At 45.0% G+C, this 17,880-nt stretch overlaps 5 protein-coding genes across 5 annotated transcripts; 2 read left to right on the top strand and 3 right to left on the bottom strand.

Annotated features, from left to right (window-relative positions):
- Positions 1-2,241: 2,241 nt before the first annotated feature.
- On the bottom strand, positions 2,242-3,987 carry LOC128708038 (tRNA-uridine aminocarboxypropyltransferase 2). The gene is made up of 2 exons (XM_053802996.1): positions 3,893-3,987; positions 2,242-2,935 (listed from the first exon to the last, which is right to left on the bottom strand). The coding sequence occupies exons 1-2, from the start codon at positions 3,985-3,987 to the stop codon at positions 2,242-2,244; spliced, it is 789 nt and encodes a 262-aa protein (XP_053658971.1).
- A 1,818-nt stretch (positions 3,988-5,805) lies between these two features.
- LOC128718996 (transmembrane GTPase Marf) lies at positions 5,806-8,921 on the top strand. Its single transcript, XM_053812617.1, has 9 exons — positions 5,806-6,025; positions 6,108-6,397; positions 6,465-6,695; positions 6,777-6,884; positions 6,992-7,006; positions 7,213-8,136; positions 8,213-8,359; positions 8,449-8,645; positions 8,720-8,921. Exons 1-9 carry the CDS (start codon positions 5,806-5,808, stop codon positions 8,919-8,921), a joined length of 2,334 nt encoding a protein of 777 aa, XP_053668592.1.
- Positions 8,922-9,831: 910 nt separating this feature from the next.
- Positions 9,832-11,430, bottom strand: LOC128706869 (NKAP family protein CG6066). The gene has a single exon (XM_053801811.1). The coding sequence runs from the start codon at positions 11,428-11,430 to the stop codon at positions 9,832-9,834; it is 1,599 nt and encodes a 532-aa protein (XP_053657786.1).
- A 947-nt stretch (positions 11,431-12,377) lies between these two features.
- Positions 12,378-14,155, top strand: LOC128718007 (glycylpeptide N-tetradecanoyltransferase). The gene is made up of 2 exons (XM_053811681.1): positions 12,378-13,487; positions 13,583-14,155. Exons 1-2 carry the CDS (start codon positions 12,378-12,380, stop codon positions 14,153-14,155), a joined length of 1,683 nt encoding a protein of 560 aa, XP_053667656.1.
- Positions 14,156-15,899: 1,744 nt separating this feature from the next.
- LOC128709256 (60S ribosomal protein L13) lies at positions 15,900-17,042 on the bottom strand. The gene is made up of 2 exons (XM_053804244.1): positions 16,770-17,042; positions 15,900-16,319 (listed from the first exon to the last, which is right to left on the bottom strand). The coding sequence occupies exons 1-2, from the start codon at positions 17,010-17,012 to the stop codon at positions 15,900-15,902; spliced, it is 663 nt and encodes a 220-aa protein (XP_053660219.1). The 5' UTR covers positions 17,013-17,042.
- Between the last annotated feature and the right edge of the window lie 838 nt (positions 17,043-17,880).

Below are 17,880 nucleotides of genomic sequence, written 5' to 3'. Positions count from 1 at the left end.
ATGAACTGATCAAGAGCAAGATAGACAATTGTAGTAGACAACATATACACACACACACCCCAGGATGAAAGCACCATCAAGCGAATCAAAACTCATACAAGGCACCTTTCGAAGAACACGTCAAATTAACAAAGTTCAGTCCCGAGCACATCTCATCTTGGGACTAACATGAGCTCTGATCACCTAAATGGAATTTTCAGACATATTGCCCATCGTAACACACATTACCAGTAGCAACGCAGAATCCGTGCAGCATTTAGTAGCTCCTTGCTTTCGATGGTAGAAATTACTATTTTGCGTTACATACATCACTAAACACCATCGAACATCTAACAGTCCCAATGACTCACGCCACCTTACACCACCAGCTTCCCCACACAAAACCTCCAGAGCTATTTAAACAAAAGCAACATCACCCCCATCATTAGTTCTCACTAGTAGAAAGGAGCTTAAGAGTAAAATTGATAAAAAAAGAGTTCTATATACTTATATTATATACAAACACTACACAGATCCTTAAAGATGCACATCACATAGAGAAGGATGTCTATTCTGATTGCTAAAGTACAGCTGCGGTGGATCTATTTGGAGGACTTTTGGAAACGAATTGCATTTCACGCGCTTTTCAAACGAATTCCCAACTAGTTGGGGCTAGAAGTTTAATGAGAGCAAATGAGCTAATCAAGAAGCGTAGAGCACCTGAAGCACTCCACACACGCGATACTACTCTAGCGCTGATGCTACTCCCTCCCTAGCCTAAATGATGTGTGCTTCTGTAGGCTTGTATGAAAACAAAAAACAGTTGGAAGTATACAATTCGCAAAAGATTGTCAGAGTCGAAACGATAAGATTATGCCGTAGCCAAGGGATTGTGCTCTGGTGGATCGCTCTAGGTGGGGAAACGAACGGGAACGCTAACACTTTGGTACACCATATTTACTCTACCAGTAGTAGATGCAAAAGATGCAAACTGAATGCAAATATTTAAAAGCAAGATCTTATAAACTGCAACTAGGCGGTGGCTATGGTCAATATGTAGGAGTAGTACTGCTGTCCCTTTGAATGCCTAGATACGGATGCGAACGATTGGTTCTTTATGAAAGAACCCAAGGAGGACACCATTAGCGTAGGGGATTCTTTAGAAGAATGGTATGTATGTATGTACAAGAATAGTGCAAGGCCAGAGGGGGTATAAAACCGACAAAGGATGGTCTAATTTAGTGTAGACGTTAGTAGCGACTGGGAACGGAAATGGTTCAGTTGATCCTCCTTAAAGGCGGATCGATGCCATTGCTTGCAAGTGTGGTTGTGTTCGTTATACTTTCGCTTTGTTTTTTTTTTTAAAGTTGCTAGTACCCCCTCGTTAGTTACCGGCAACCAAACAGTAAGTGTGCTTTTATAGCTTCAATTTCAATCCCAAAAGCGGTAACCTCACGGTACCGTTGTACATATAGTTCTGCGATCGCATAAACGAAATGGTCCCAGCAAATAGTTCTTTTAAGGATAGTATTATACATTCTATTTTAAAACCGTTCCCTCATACAGATACAACTCTTGGTAAGCGCAAATCAAACAACGTAGAATAATGCTGTGAATATGTAGTGTGTTACCAATTACTTTGGGAGTGTAGCATTTCTAACTTATTGGGCAGAGGTTGTTTTGGTTGCAGGATTAAATTTGAAGCAGTCATGTGTGTGACAGACGCTGTTGCAGTAAAGTTTAAGTATTTTTAAACTACGTTTTCTGTTCGTACAGAAACAAACCAAGCAGCGAGATAAGCTACATTTGTTAATTCATCTTGAAAAAGTGTAGAGCTGGTAAAGCGAGGGAGTTACTCATTAGGAATCTCATTTTCAGCGAGAATAAGTCAATCACACCTGCACTAGTGTGCTGATTCTTGCGATTGCAGCTTTTAACCTGATGCATTACACCTTATTGATTGTTTCGTTGGTTCGTTTTGAATTACTTAAGATTGGGGATTATTTAATTCGAAAGAAAAAACAAATTGTTAAAACTGAATTTAATCTTTAAAGGAACTACCGTACAGTCGTCTAAATGGCAACGTAGTGTTAAGGAGCGTAACTGCAAGACAGACAGACGATGGGTCATCAATAGTTCTGCTGTGTGAATGTATATATATACACATAATAAAGCTATGCTCTATTTTATGTTACGAAATCAGTACAATATAAAGTGGTATAATAAAAGTATAAAAAGTAAAACCATTCTGTTTCGATTGCGCTACGAAGACATGCTTTCCGTAGGTTCCGTTGGATCATCTTTGAAGTTATCCGCCTGCTTCAGCAACCGGTTCAATCGTCGTCCGATAAGCTTCGGGTATTGGTTATGGCGGATGAGGAACTCTTTCGACTGATGCGTAACCGCACCGTTTGCCAGCTGAAATTGGCACAAAACGTGCAGGGGCTGCAGTAACTGTTCCCGGTACCGATCGTCTCGTTCCAGTACGCTGAGCGCTTCGATGGCCGTCTCTAGCGTACTGAGGCAACCTTCCGTAGGTTGGGTTCGGATAATGTAGCTGCTCGTGCCAGATGATACAAGCTTCACCTGTCGCATTCCGTGCAGTGCGGTTGAGCTGTGATAGATAGCTTTCGCCTGTGGCCACGTACCATCAATCAGTATCAAATTGTACGGACCTTCGCTAGGATCGATTTGTTCGATCGGAACAGAGTTTGCGCTAGGATATAGCAACAGGGATCGTTTGTCGGCCAATATCGTTTCTAGCTCCAGATCGTGGCGAGGAAACTTTTTTCCCTTGTAAATAAGACACTTTCCTGGAGCGAGTCCAACAGATAACATGGGAGCGGTCCGTAGGGATCGTTTTTCTTCGGCAGGATGCTGTAGAAGTACTATGCGACCACCGGGGCTAAGTGGTTGTGAGGGTAGAGCTGAACACCAGCACACCTGTGTGGGACGACTAAAAGGGGGAAACGGTTAATCTATAAATGAGACGCTCGTGACGTTTTTGCTTGTAATTTTCTTTGATGAATTCTTATGTAAAGAATTCTTGGCATAACTTTTGGTGCAATTTGTTCGATATATTTTAAATTATATTTTGAAAAGCAATTTTTTTTTATTTTGTTGATTTCAATCTTCTAGGCTCTTCAACCCATGCAAAGCTTGCGAACTTACCACAAATAGAAGCTGTATTTGAATCTCATTGCATAAGAACATGAGAACATTCGCACAAATTGGAAACAATTTTTGAAATATTTTCTGAGAATAATAAGACCTTAAGATCTTTCTATATCAGCTGCGTTCGATTTCTTGGACATATTGGCATGACATGTTCAATAATACTCTTAAGTTTCATCCCATAATTTTGAGCTTCAAGTGCAAAATTTCTTATTTTCGCTCTTTAAACAAATTTCATGTGTAGTTTTGTTACATCGGGGTGGTAGTGTATTGGTAGCGGTGTCGGTCTTCACACAACAAGACTGATCCAAAAACCCCATCCGGATCAGTCAAAACATCAAAGAAAGCCTGAAATAGCGGCCTAGACATCTTGAGGTTATTGTGCCGATCAAGGAAGGAAGGATTTTTGTGATAATTCTTTTTTTGCTCCGAAAAGTTTTCTGACCATTGTTGTAGCCAGATAGAATAGTCAATCCTTACTTCGGTAGAACGATCCTGATGGGATGTGTTATAGGCCCTTTGGAGTGAAAGACAGGCGCTATCATCTAAATCACTGGGTTGCTAGTTCCTACTAGGTCACGCTTGCCGTATCTTGCCATGTTTGGCTTAAGTTTGTCCATTCAACCTGATTTACATTCTTTGGTACTAAATTTTTATTTTACTCAAGCAAAAATAAGACATATCTTGATTAGGAGAATAATAAGGAAGAATAATAAGGAAGTGGAACATCTTCACTTACCAGCATTGGGTGCACATAGGCCGCATCCTAGGTGGATCCGCTGGGATATTGGCTAAGTCCTCCCATGCAGAGGATTCTAAAACTAATTCACTCATATCTACTCCGACGACAATAACAATTCTAACCGCAACACAATATTTCTTAATAATTCAAGATTTCTATGAAATTCTTCACACTTCCAGACAATTTTGTCCATTCGTGTCACACTTCTGAACCATACGGTTTCTTGGAAAACGTAAACAAAACATCCATGCGTCAAGTGTTTGACAGTTTGCTTGTAAAAGTGTGCGTGCAATGCATTGACAGCGGAAAAACGCACTGGAAACGGTGTTCGTGTTTCTCATCGACGTTTTGTCATCGTTCGTTACCTCGAATATACAGCAGAAAGAGTTACATCACGATTTCACAAACGCAACAATCGGAGCAAACAATTTCCCAGATTGGGTGTTTTCGCCGTGTGCTGAGTGTAAAACGGTCATACCCGTAACCGTAGTTGCTTTCGTCCCGAATCAGCCAAGCAAGCCAAGTGATCCGCAATCATCACCGAACGGTAGCGAAAACTGCGCCGTGTGCGTTTTCTAGCATGCTCTAGCGCAGGGGAAGAACGCAACGTGCAGGACGACATCGTCGTGTGTAATCAGCATCAGTCGAAGGACATTGGGCAGTTTCCTCGGCGCGATAAAGTATGACCGAATCAAAGCAGGTTGGTATGCTATTGTGCCGTTTTGGGGGTCGGGAAGTAGCTCCACTGGCTGCGAGCAAAAACGACACGACTCCTCACCATCTCATTCATTGCGCGTGATTTATCAGTTCCTTCCCGAGTGGAACGAACCACTAACAAAAAACCAACAAACGGTGGTTTTCTTTTTACCTGCTTGTGTTTTCATTCCATTCTTCACGCCTGTATGCTAATCATCCAACCCACCCGCGCGCGGCCTTTGCTCATTCGAATGATGGCGAAACAAGAGCAATTGTTCGGGAGCGCAATTACGATGTATCGTTCCCGAAAAAGATATTCTCGGTCGCGTTTCTGTGATTTCTCATGTATGCCTACTACGTATGTGAATTCTTACCTTTGCCGCACTGTTTTGTTCCCGTTAGTTTTTCCATTCGTTTGCTATAATCGTTGATTACTTGTTTTGTTTTCATAGTCCTAACGTTTGTCCATTGTGCAGTATAGCAAGACGGTGATAGAGGCACCATTCATATTCCTTTGCTATTTATTGTGCTTTAAATTTTGTAGTACTGATCCCTTACTATTTTTTGCTTATGGTTTCTTTTTATTTTCAGTTCGTTGCTTAGCACCAGTACGAGAGAGAAAGAAAGAGCTCCCCTTTCGTGTAGATAAGGTTGGGTGCACACCGCGAGGAAAATTCCACATTCGCGATCCCTTTCCAATCGCTTCTTTACCCGTAGCCGTGTGACGTTGGCCGTGTTAAACGATTAATTTTTTATTAGTTCCCGCGAAAAAAAGTGCTTGAGTTGTTATCATTTTCAGCCTGTTTTATCCTTGCCTCATTCATTCATTCGACCCATATCGGAAGTGTTGCTAAAGGTGTTGAAGGATTGAATCTTTCGTGCCCTGTTGTCGCTTTCTTTTCGTCATCCTAGCGCTACAACCGAGCGTGAGTCGTGAAGTGGAAGCGAAGAATCGAACTTATCTTTCCTAGCGAATACGAGCGAACGGATTAGGAAAAGAATACGGTTTTAAAAGTATTATGTTTGTAGTCTGTGTAACGAGCGAATTGGAGCTTTGCTTGATAAAAGATCCTCATTCGATTCGCAACGATCGGTTGTGAAGTTTGTTGCAAAAAACAGCCGAAAAGAATTGTCACGTGTCGTGATCGCTCTTCCTCTCGTTTCGTGATTAATACCCTGATCCACGGTCATCGTTCGCCACCGTTCTCACACCGATGGCAACCTACCTGAACCGCACACTGTCGATGGTAACCGGCAACGGAAACGCCTCCATGTACGAAACGGCCGCCCTAATCGATCCGAACGCACGGACGCTGCACAACAACGCGACGGACGTGTCACCGCTTCAGATCTTCGTACGAGCCAAAAAGAAGATCAATGATATCTTCGTCGAGATCAATGATTACGTTGTCGAAACGACCGGGTTCATCGAAGGTAAGAGACAAACATACATTCCACTAGTTTTGCTTTGAATTCACATGAATTTATTACATGTGCTTTGTTTCCCATTTTGTAGAACTCCCCGCAGCGACCGAAATCGTGGACAAAGCGGAAGCAGAACAGTTCAAAAGCTATGTGCTCAAGGTGCGAGGAATCAGGGAGGTGCTGGCAAGAGATAACATGAAGGTGGCGTTCTTCGGACGTACATCCAATGGCAAAAGCTCGGTCATAAATGCCATGTTACGCGATAAAATACTTCCGAGTGGTATTGGGCATACGACTAACTGCTTCTGCCAGGTGGAAGGAATCGATGGACAAGAGGCGTACCTGGTGAAGGAGGGAAGTGACGAGAAGCTGAACGTAACGGTATGTGTCTAGTGTCGTTTCCTTGCAGATAAGTTCCATTAAGGAGAATTTTTATTTCTCATTGCAGTCAGTGAAACAATTGGCAAATGCACTGTGTCAGGAGAAGCTGTGCGAGAGCTCGTTGGTGCGAATATACTGGCCACGCGAACGCTGCAGCTTGTTGCGGGATGATGTTGTGTTTGTTGATTCACCCGGCGTGGACGTATCGCCTAATCTCGACGATTGGATTGATAACCACTGCTTGAATGCAGACGTTTTTGTGCTGGTGCTAAATGCTGAGTCTACAATGACTTTAGCGGTATGTTTGTTCATTATTGTGCATCACATCAACTGCATCGGATAGTGTAAAAAACATTTGTTTTTTTATTTCTTTTTACAGGAAAAATCCTTCTTTCATGAAGTGTCGACACGGCTATCGAAACCGAACATTTTTGTGCTAAATAACCGATGGGATGCTTCGGCGTCGGAGCCCGAATTTCAAGAATCGGTGGGTATTACAGCATTTCATTGTTAACCATTTCCAAAACGATTGTAACTCTATTATCCCAATGATTCCGTTCACGATTCATTATGTTGTACCAAATACCCATTAAGATGGATCTGGAAAAGGTAATGAAATGCGTTTCGGGTGCACCAAAAGTTACGGCTTCAGGACGAACGTTAACCATGCACGCTTTCATTCTTTTCTGTCCGTGTGTCCTATTTGTATAAATTAGTTTTTCCCCCTTTTTTTGCATTGCACCACTTTATGTATTTTAAGATTGATCATTCATCATACTAAACACTCGTCTCCCTTTTAATGGTTCTCTTGCCAGGTTAAAGCTCAACACCAGGAACGTTGTATAGATTTCCTAGTCAAGGAACTGAAGGTAGCTACACCGAAAGAGGCCGAAGAGCGCGTATTTTTCGTGTCGGCACGCGAAACACTTCAGGCACGGCTGAAGGAACAGGAGGGTCTTCCACCGATCGCTGGTGCACTTGCGGACGGTTTTCAAAATCGGTACTTTGAGTTTCAGGACTTTGAGCGCAAGTTTGAAGAATGCATTTCGAAGAGTGCAGTACGGACCAAGTTCGAACAGCACAGCTCGCGGGGCAAAAACATTGCGAGTGATATGCGCATGATGCTGGACAGCATCTACGAGCGGGCGAACGTGTTGCGCAACCAGAAGCTCGAACAGAAGAAACGGCTGACGGACCGTATTGCGAACACGGAAACCTCACTGATGCAAGTAACGCGCGAGATGAAGATGAAAATTCACACTATGGTCGAAGAGGTTGAACAAAAGGTGGCGAAAGCATTAAACGAAGAAATCTGGCGGTTGAACGTGCTGGTGGACGAGTTTAATCTGCCGTTCCACACGGATCCGCTCGTACTGAATGTGTACAAGAAAGAAATCAATGCGCACGTCGAGAATGGGTTGGGATCGAACTTACGCGCACGGCTTAGCACGGCACTGGCGATGAATGTCGAAACTGCGCAGCGGGAAATGACGGGCCGCATGACGGCGTTGCTACCCTCGGAAAAGATGACTGCCCAGCAGCATCAAGTGATCGTTCGTACCCAACCCTTTGAGATGCTATATACGCTCAATTGCCAGAATCTGTGTGCTGATTTCCAGGAGGATCTAGAATTCCGATTCTCCTGGGGTATTCGGGCCATGATTGCACGATTTAATGGTAAAATTAGAGCGAACAATCGGAAAGCAATCAAGTATCAGCGACAGGACAGCAGAACGAATGTAAGTGCAATTGAAAACAGATAAGAGTGACAGGAAGAAAGTGTACACACTAATGGAAAATGCATTCCATTTCCAGATGTCGCAGGTTCTTTCTCCAACCTCACCGATGTGTCTTATGCCTGAAAACGAGCTGATAACGAACGAGCAATTGTCGGTGATTTCAAAGGTGGCCATTGCCTCGATAGGATCGCAGGGAACACTCGGACTAGTGGTGGCTGGTTTGGTATGTCTTAGCAAATTTGTTTGTCTTCTTGTACAAACTTTTTCTAAAAACAATATTCTTGTCCGATTACATCTATATTTTTCCTATAGATGTTAAAAACCATCGGGTGGCGAGTAATAGTCGGTGCAGGTGTAATATATGGCAGCGTTTACCTATACGAACGATTGTCCTGGACCAACACGGCAAAGGAACGCAATTTTAAGAACCAATACGTAGAACACGCAACGCGCAAGCTGAAGCTGATCGTCGATTTGACCTCGGCCAACTGTAGCCATCAAGTGCAACAGTAAGTAAAAAAAGTCAAACAAATTGATCCTCGTTGTTATATTTCGACTTACTCGTTATGATCTGCTCTTCTAGGGAACTGTCCAGTACATTTGCGCGCTTATGCCGCGTAGTGGATACCGCCAGCACGGAGATGAACGAAGAACTGAAGCAAATCGAAAGCTCCCTTGGGGTGATCGAGACAAATCAGAAACAGATCAAGCTACTGAAAAACAAAGCTAACTACATAATGAATGAGCTGGAAATCTTCGATAGCAACTACATCAAAGCGAACTAGATCGTTTCTTTTGCATCAATTTTGATTCCGTAGTTGTACGATCTACGATTAAATGTTTCATTCGCCAGATCGATTGTTCATCGCTCGGGAATATCGAATGCATCCTAAAAAAACAACATAAACATGTGATTATTTTTCATCTCTCGTTTGTACAAATCGAGTCCAGATAATTTTCAGCTAGAAAACCCTCTTAGGTTGCTATGGAAACGATTAGTTGTTGAGTATGTTGTTGAGTATGAGTATGTTGTTGAGCATCTCTTTTTGCGATGGAAGGAAAATCCGTCTGTTACCGTACTAACACGGTATGATTCATTTAATCTTCTATCAACAGGCCGATCCATCGATGCAATACACAGTCTAACGATTGTTTCAAATAAGCGATGGATGTGGGCCCGGGACATGAAACCAAACGCTTTTAGAAGATGCGTTAACAGTAGTTAGCTAACGGGATGGATGGTGCGTTTTGGAAAGGATGTATCTTCTATGGTGCATAACAAGGAAGAAAACATCCGATCGTATGCTCAGTCCGTTCCTGTAATGTATGATACTATTTAACGTACCGATAAAAATGTAGAAAATATTACATCTATACTCAACTGTTGTTTGATTTGTAAAAAAAAAAACAAAACTGAAACAAAATCGAATCGTTCTTTGTTCCGTGAATAAATGTAGATGCCGAGGTGATGCACCGGAGACGCATATTAAATTGTAGTAACCGACACGTGATCACCTTTCAGCTAAAAATAGACCGAGGCACAATTGACGCATAACCTCCGATAGGTGACTTTTTACAAAATAAATTCAACAAGCAGCATAAAAAACGTGAACATATTATACCATTGTACAATACCGTAATGGGTTTTTTTATTCATCCTATTTCATTGAACTGTACATGAATGTAAATGCGATTTCATTTTTTGTTCTCTGACAACTTGGCGCTGATCATCTCCTTGAACTGTGTCAAAATTTTGTTTTCGCGCTTCTGCCTTTCCTCCTTACTGAACATGGCTAATGCACGCTTTTCGTCTGCCGAATAGATCTGATTTTCCTTACGTATACGCACAGCCTCCATGCGTCGATGCCGACTGCCGCTCATCACGTACCCGACCTGCTCAAAGTTGGCAATTTCATCGGAAGTTAATCCGATCTCACCACGACGTGGGATTCGCTTGCCTTCAGTGACGTAAGCTGCCATGGCAGCACCTTCACCTGGTAGCAAAGCTCTACCGAAATCTTTTTGGCTCAGATTACCGCTCGTTTTCACCGGACCCACCACGTTGTCTCCATCTTCCTCGGCAGAACGGGTCTGTGAGGTTGCTGCTAGTGTTCCGGATCCGGTATCTTTCGCGCTTGTCCTTCCCAATGCTTCCGACTTTTCTACCCATACCTCTTCCTCATCGCCGGAGGAAGTCGATTCAGAAGATGACGAAGGCTCGGAAGATGAAGATGATTCCACCTTTTTTGCTTTTTGCTTCTTTTTCTTAGAGCTCTTGGACTTTTTGGACTTTTTCGACGATTTTTTCTTTTTTTTATCCTTCTTTGAACGATGTTTGGAAGATTTTTTCTTTTCCTTTCCTTTCGTTTTGGCTTTCTTGTGCTTAGAGGTACCCTTCGACGGTTCCAATTCTTCGTCCGAACTATTACCTTCGGACGGGGAATCACCCCATGCATCAGGTGCTCCCTCGGTACCGATGATCTCTCTTTGCAAACGTCGGGACTGCATAAAATCTTCGTCCATCGTGTCACGGTTCGATCTCCGGAAGCTACGATCGACATTGCGCTGTGAATCGTGTGTCTCATACATATCGTGCATCCAACGGTTCTGTTGACCTCGATTGCCATAATCGTTGCGTTCTTCATCGGAACGTTCTTTACGATCATTTCTGGAGGTACCTGTTCGATCACGCGGGCTGCGTGATCGATGATGGGAATTTCCGGCACGATCGTTTCCATTGCGACGCGTGGTACTGCGTTCATCCGGTCGCCGGGAGCGCTCAACGGATCTGTCTCCTCGTTCACGAGGGCTACGAGATCTGTGACGGCGACGTTCATCCCTTGAGTTGTGAGTAGTACGTGAATCCTCACCACGGTGATTCCTTTCATTCTGTCTTCCATCCCTTCTTCGTTCACGAGGACTAGGTGACCGCCGATTACGATGATCTTCCTCATAATTGCGGGAATCTCTTCGTTTGCGTTCTGGAGTTCTTGACTGTCGTCTTCGGTCTGTATGGTGATTCTTTAGCGAGGATTCATCTCGACGATCCTTTGAAACGAGTTCATTGCGTTTGGGAGACCGCGAACGTCTTCTGTTGGATAATTTCTCTGTGTTTCTCCGCTTAGATTCAACACTATTGCTACGTTTGTGTCTTGCATTGTGGTTACTGGCGCTGCTGCTACGGCTATTAGTACTACTATCACTGGTAGAAGAACTTGACTCGGAGCTAGTTTCTCGATTACTTCTTTTAGTATCACGCTTGTTTCTGCTACGAGAACGACTTCTTGATTTCATTTTTACCAAACAACGTTACCAATATTTTCCGGACACCAAGCAAAAAAAGCAACGCGAAAGCAAGTGGGTAGGTGTTTGTTTCTATTTGAGTTTTAACATTTTTCGCCCGGTGCTGTTGACAGCTTGGTTTTGACAGATGCGAAATCGATTTGATTTCCATTCTGCGCACAATGTACAACCGCGTGGAAGACAAAGTGTAGTAGGATATTTTAAGAATCTTGATTAATAATTCAAGAACAGTTAAGAAGATACGATAGAAGATATACTATAGCGGCCAAAATAATTTAATGTAATGTCCCATTGAATGCAAAAAATGGTACTATTTTATCCAGCTAATTTGCGAACAGTTCTTCGATCTGTCATCGCGCCTGACAACGCGCTTGTGTTTTTGTTGGAAAAATCGAAATCGGCACAATCGCACCACTCACACTTTCGGGCCTATTTTTTGCACAAGCGCTCCCGGCCGTGCCATTCATCGGACTCGTCGGATTTCAAGTGGCCAGAGCAGAACCATTTGCCTCAACTTCAAACACCCCCCGAATCCGGTGCGAGTGGGAGTTCACAAGAGCCGAGCACTGTCTTGAAGTGGAAAACGGCTGCTACCTTGGAGCTGGCAGGTGTGTGAGTGCGTGTGTGTTCCGAAGGAGGGCTTGTGTCATCATCTTCCCCCAAAGGTGGTTCAAATTTGTTCGCACGGATATCGATCGCGTGATAGCAAAAGCCTAAACCGTACCGTACTGATAGAAGGTGGAATCTAGCCCGAAGGCCGGTAGAAAAAGGGAGAGAGCGAGTGTGGCAAAAGCAAGTGTTTCTGGCCTGGTGTGCTAAAAACCGTTCAGTAACGTGCAATAGGCTGCAAACGGATTCGGAACTTCCAGCTAGAACGGAGTGCGTACACAAGAAAGTCACCCTAGAGCATTGAAAAGCACGCAAAGCACCTACTAACGATGAGTGATGCAAGTGTTAACGTAGCGGTCGCAGAAACGGCAGCAGCAGGCTCTGCCGGAAGCGGTGAGGTGACAACGAACAAAAACAGCAAAAAGAAACACCAAAAAGGTCCGGCCAAGCAGGAGGAAACCAAACCAGTGCCTGTGACAAACGGTGAGCTGGCTGGGAGTGGGAGTCAGGCAACGGAGGAACGAGCGGCCGGCCGTGAAGGTAGTGCAAAGTCGAAGAATAAGAAAAAGAAGAACAAACCCAATCAGGCCGAGCAAGGGCCAGCGGTTTCCTCTGTGGTAGCAGCATCACAGCTTAATGGAGAACCGGGTCAGTTAGAAGTTGCGGTCTCAGGAGGCCAGGAAGCAGACGGCGCAGTCGATGGCGGCGAGGGAATGGCCGGCGGTGGATTCGGATCGAATCCGGACGAAATGTTGATGACCGTGCAGGAAATGTTGGAGCGTTTGAAGGCGAATCACTTCTCCAGCTCGCGGTTACTAAAACCGGCCAAAACGCCCGAAGAGGCGCTACACAAATCGTACAAGTTCTGGTCTACCCAGCCGGTTCCGCGCATGGACGAGAATATACAGGCGAACGAACCGATCGAGGAGGACAAACCGTTGAGTGAGATCCGCCAGGAACCGTACGCACTGCCGGACGGGTTTACCTGGGACACTATGAACTTGAACGATCCGCTACAGCTGAAGGAGCTGTACACGCTGTTGAACGAGAACTACGTGGAGGACGATGACGCAATGTTCCGGTTTGACTATCAGCCAGAGTTTTTGCAGTGGGCTCTGCAACCGCCCGGATGGAAGCGCGACTGGCACTGTGGCGTGCGCGTGGTTAAGTCGGGACGGTTGGTTGGGTTTATTTCGGCCATTCCCGGCACGTTGAACGTGCATCGGAAGGAACAGCGCATGGTGGAGATCAACTTCCTGTGTGTGCACAAGAAGCTACGCTCGAAGCGGTTAGCGCCGGTATTGATCCGGGAGATTACGAGACGGGTCAATCTGACCGGTATCTTCCAGGCAGTGTATACGGCGGGCGTGGTGCTTCCGAAGCCTGTGTCCTCCTGCCGCTACTGGCACCGTTCGCTTAACCCGAAGAAACTAATCGAGGTAGTAATGGTGTTGTTTTGCCAACACCGGGTGGGAGATGCCGGGTTCGCGACTGGACGTAACTTAATTCAGCTCTGTTTTATGAATAATTTTAGGTGAAATTCTCCTACATTTCCCGCAATATGACGATGCAGCGTACGATCAAGCTGTACAAGCTGCCGGATCAGCCGAAAACTGCCGGCTTCCGGAAGCTTCTTGAAACGGACCTAAAAGCGGTACACAAGCTGCTCGAATCGTATCTCCAGCGCTTCAACCTGACGCCGGTGTTTGACGAGGCGGAGATGCGCCACTGGTTCCTGCCGCAGAACGGCATCATCGATTGTTTCGTGGTGGAGGATCCGGCCCGTCCGGGCACGATCACGGACATGGTCAGCTACTACACGCTGCCTTCGACCGTGATGCACCATGCGGTGCACAAGTACGTGAAGGCGGCGTACAGCTTCTACAACGTATCGACCCGGACGCCCTGGCTCGATCTCATGAACGATGCGCTAATATCGGCCAAAAACCTCGGCTTCGACGTGTTCAATGCGCTCGATCTGATGGACAACAAGCAGTTTCTGGCGCCGCTCAAGTTCGGCATCGGTGACGGCAATCTGCAGTACTACCTGTACAATTGGCGCTGCCCGAGCATGCAGCCGGAAGATGTTGGGTTGATACTGTTGTAAACGGCGAGTGGGAATGGACACATTTTTTCGTTATTTTTGTGGGACGGCCGGGTTGCGGTGGAACCAAAGCACATTCTGTACGAACACTCGTGGGCAAACGCGGAAAAATTGGCGCTTTTGAAATGTGTTTCCCTTGGCACTCCTCGTTTTATGTGCTGCATCATTGTTTTCCGGGATTATTTAAGTGGTACCGTACTACAACTAGCTGTCAAACCGTTATGTCTAATTACAACTTCACTATTTAGGGTGGGAGGATTCTCAGTCAGATTAGGAAGGCATCGTTTAGGGAAAGCTTGACAAAAAATCAGGAAACATGGGAGATGCCTTACATCTCTCGATACATACGTATTTGTTTAACGTTTATGTGCTCAACCTGGCTAATACGACCATAGCTTTCGAACTCGAAGGAACGGAATGAATTATAGCGGAAATGGGAATGAAAATCATAGTTGGCGATAGAATTGGTTTACTCAGCTCTTTAGCTTACGGTTCCGTGTTGTTCTAGCAACGCTTAGCGCAGAGGATCGATGTGTTCAGAAATATTCGGTTTGTTTTTTAATGCGTAAAGAGGCATCGTGGCCGGCCGGAAGGATCGCTCGTGTACATTGAAACAATTGTAGTGGCCGTGGGGTTTGGGAACGTAATGCATGTTTTCGTTACTATACGAATTATTCAGTCAATAAAGTGAACGGTATAAAGCATTTTCTGTCATAGCCTTCTTGGGTATCGATTGTAGTATTATTTTCTAATTCTTGTATGTAATGTATTTTTAACCTATTGTCTGTGGGACTGTTTTAACAAAAACAAAATCTCGTTTCGTTTTCTATTTGTTTCCGTGCATTAAAATCGTCCCGGCAATGCGGACAAAAATGGTCCGCGACTGTAGCAAAAACCTCACAAGTTCCCTAGTTGTAGGATTTCTGCCACCAGGAGAACATGCGGATAAGTGGTAGTATTGATCTCCATGTGCCGTCCCGACATTACTCCATATAGTTGTCCCGTTTCTGCACACTGACCAGGAAAGACGATCTACTACCATTGGGCTACCCGACTACCGCACACTATCACTATCGATAGCCAATGATAAACGATCCTCTATCATGATAAATGATAGCCGGTGAAAGCGGGACAGCTGCGTGAAAGACTAGAATGGCGAAGTGCTTCCTCTTCCCATGGATGATCTCCTAGAAGTCGCAAAACTGGTCGTTTTTTGGTTTTTGGGGACGGTTACCGAAGCTGTGTTACCTGCTCTCATGGCTGGCCTCCTGGTGTCAGAAATCATTGTTTTCGTCATTTCTTTTGCAGGGATTTTGGCGACCGCCGAAAGGGTTCGTTGTCTCTTTTTAAGCGATTTTCCATTTCATCCATTTTATTTCGTTTTCTTTCCATTGCGATCGCAATTCAAAACTGGAATTTTAAGTACTGTTTGTCATCGGTCCTTCCGCCACACATCGAGAGCAAATAAAGATTTTCACGGTGTTGTTTAGCTCCTTACACGGTAATAAAATCGCTCATCAACGAGTAAGGGAATAGTATTTATTTGTTGTGTCTCCTCCATCCGCCGGAAATGTTGTAACAATCGCCGGAACACGGCAAGCGGGCACGCGATCTAAAGCGCGCGCACACTCCCCAGTATGATGATGGTGATCGGCCGGCAACAGAGAACAGAAGAGATGCGGTGCTGTGGCGGCTACGGGAGGATGAAGAGGAAAAACGGAATCACACTACCCCGACCGACCACCGTTTACTTCTTGCCCTTCTTGTCACCACCACCGCCGGGCTGGTTGCTTTCATTCTCCGCCGCTTCTCTCGCCTTCTTGGCACGGACACCGAAGAACCGGGCAGTCAGACGCGCCTGATGCAGTGCCTGGTACGCGCTGAACTTCTTCTGCTCCTCCGTGATCGGTTCCAGCGTTACCTTCGGGCGTGCGTTGCGGATCGGCATCACCGAGCGCTTCAGCTGCTTGGCCATCTTGCACTCATCCGGTGTGGCCTCGCCCTTGCGTGGCTTCTTGTTGCGGTGCACCGGGAACAGAATCAGCTTGCTGCGGTACTCCTTCAGACGCTGCACGTTCTCCTGGCGGCTTTCGACCGATTTGTTCTGACGGCGCGGATCCACCGCAATGCCAACGGTTTGCGCGAAGTTCTTCGACAATCCGGCGCCCTAAAATGAAAAAAACAGAGTGTTGTGCAATACATTACCATTTTGTTTCTGCGATTGATCAATAACTCTGTTGACCTCTCAGCATCTGGAAGCGATTTTTATTTTCGCTTGTGTGTTACTCTAGCCTCCGTTGTCCGCCGAAATTCCTTCCATGGAATGAGAAGAAAATTTCTACTAGGCGGCAATAGAGGCATAAATGGGTAGCAAAGTCACCACCCTGTGTCATACGGTTTCAAATTAGGTTTGCGAAACACTGTGAGTCTCTTGGCCAAAATAGTCTACCAATAGGTGGTCCATCATTGGCCCACCATAGCATACCATCCGATCAAGCACTCCCCTGAGTTATGGTTTCTCTTGCCCAAACGGTTATTCGGCGCCAAATCAAGTAAACGACACCAAAAATGTAACCAAAAGGGCAACACTGCACAGCGGTTTCGGCGGTCTGCTTACCTTCAGCTCGGCAAGGGTAAATCCACGACCCGCACGGATCTTGGTGTTGTAGCGTTGCGACGGGCAGTGGACGATCGGGCGGATCGGACCCTTGGCCGGACGGGGGAAGACTGATTTCGCCTTCTTAATGCGGTTTTGCCGTCTGCGGAACTTGCGGGCAGGCTGGTTGAACCAGGTGCGAATGTGCCGCTGCCAGTACTTATGGAAGTGGCCATTAGAAATCATATGATTACCCTTCACCATCTTGACGGGTTATTTGTTGTCTGCCGTGTGCCTTAAAACGGTATAAGAGAAGAAACGTATGGTCAGAACGGGTATTACGAAGTACAAAGGTATCACAATTGATGTTCGAGGATGCCGGACGTCAAAATGGATGCGGCAGATTGCTACTTTTGCTGGCGAAAAAAGGGTATTCTAACAAAACTTTACGGGATGTTAACTTCCACCATAATTTATTGCACATTGAAACAGTCTAAACCAGATGATTAAAATCTGGAAATGATATTGCATTGTAGCTTGCTTTACGGTAGGTACACGTTCGCCACGAATTTTTCGTAGAACGCCACCAACAACACGGCAAGCGGCAGTGGTTAATTTGCTTTCATTTAACCCAGTTTTACAGAAACAAGCAACGAACGCAGCATCCATTTCAACACACGACCGGTAAGCGCTTAGTTTAAGCGACCGAAACAGTCCCGCAATGCTAGAATTACACCAAAATATCGGAAATTTATTCGCACCTTAACAAAAATGTGTTCAGACAAACACCATACAGGCCGGAAAAGAGAGAGGTAAAGTTGTTTTCTCTGACAACTGATGACGGCGCGTGACAGCAATGGTACTTCCGTTCAGCAAAGCTGACGGCAGTGTTGCCAGACGGACCGTCGAACAAGGTATGCGTTTTTTAGATTTAACAAAGAAATATTTCCAATTTCAATTTTTGCTTTGTTGGTCGATTAATAAATCTAGTAATTATGGATAATTGGTAATTTTAGTATTGGTACGAGCATAAGTATTGAATATGCTGGAAAAGCAATGTAGTTTAATTGTTGGAGTAACGCTTATTTAAAGTGAGCGTTTTTCATTTAAATTGACGGTTAAATAAATACGA

The sequence above is a fragment of the Anopheles marshallii genome, chromosome 2, assembly GCF_943734725.1.
Source record: "Anopheles marshallii chromosome 2, idAnoMarsDA_429_01, whole genome shotgun sequence".
In the NCBI taxonomy this organism is placed as follows: domain Eukaryota; kingdom Metazoa; phylum Arthropoda; class Insecta; order Diptera; family Culicidae; genus Anopheles; species Anopheles marshallii.
Note: the sequence above shows the minus strand (reverse complement) of the source record. Positions and strands in the feature narration are given on the sequence as shown.

Excerpts from the sequence above, each read along its gene's own strand:
- LOC128706869 (XM_053801811.1), bottom strand. The coding sequence starts at position 11,430 with ATGAAATCAAGAAGTCGTTCTCGTAGCAGAAACAAGCGTGATACTAAA.
- LOC128718007 (XM_053811681.1), top strand. The coding sequence starts at position 12,378 with ATGAGTGATGCAAGTGTTAACGTAGCGGTCGCAGAAACGGCAGCAGCA. Across the intron at positions 13,488-13,582 it reads ACCCGAAGAAACTAATCGAG|GTGAAATTCTCCTACATTTC; the intron begins GTAGTAATGGTG and ends GAATAATTTTAG.
- LOC128718996 (XM_053812617.1), top strand. The coding sequence starts at position 5,806 with ATGGCAACCTACCTGAACCGCACACTGTCGATGGTAACCGGCAACGGA. Across the intron at positions 6,026-6,107 it reads AACGACCGGGTTCATCGAAG|AACTCCCCGCAGCGACCGAA; the intron begins GTAAGAGACAAA and ends CCCATTTTGTAG. Across the intron at positions 8,360-8,448 it reads GACTAGTGGTGGCTGGTTTG|ATGTTAAAAACCATCGGGTG; the intron begins GTATGTCTTAGC and ends TTTTTCCTATAG.
- LOC128708038 (XM_053802996.1), bottom strand. The coding sequence starts at position 3,987 with ATGAGTGAATTAGTTTTAGAATCCTCTGCATGGGAGGACTTAGCCAAT. Across the intron at positions 2,936-3,892 it reads CCTATGTGCACCCAATGCTG|TCGTCCCACACAGGTGTGCT; the intron begins GTAAGTGAAGAT and ends TCCCCCTTTTAG.
- LOC128709256 (XM_053804244.1), bottom strand. The coding sequence starts at position 17,012 with ATGGTGAAGGGTAATCATATGATTTCTAATGGCCACTTCCATAAGTAC. Across the intron at positions 16,320-16,769 it reads TTACCCTTGCCGAGCTGAAG|GGCGCCGGATTGTCGAAGAA; the intron begins GTAAGCAGACCG and ends TTTTCATTTTAG.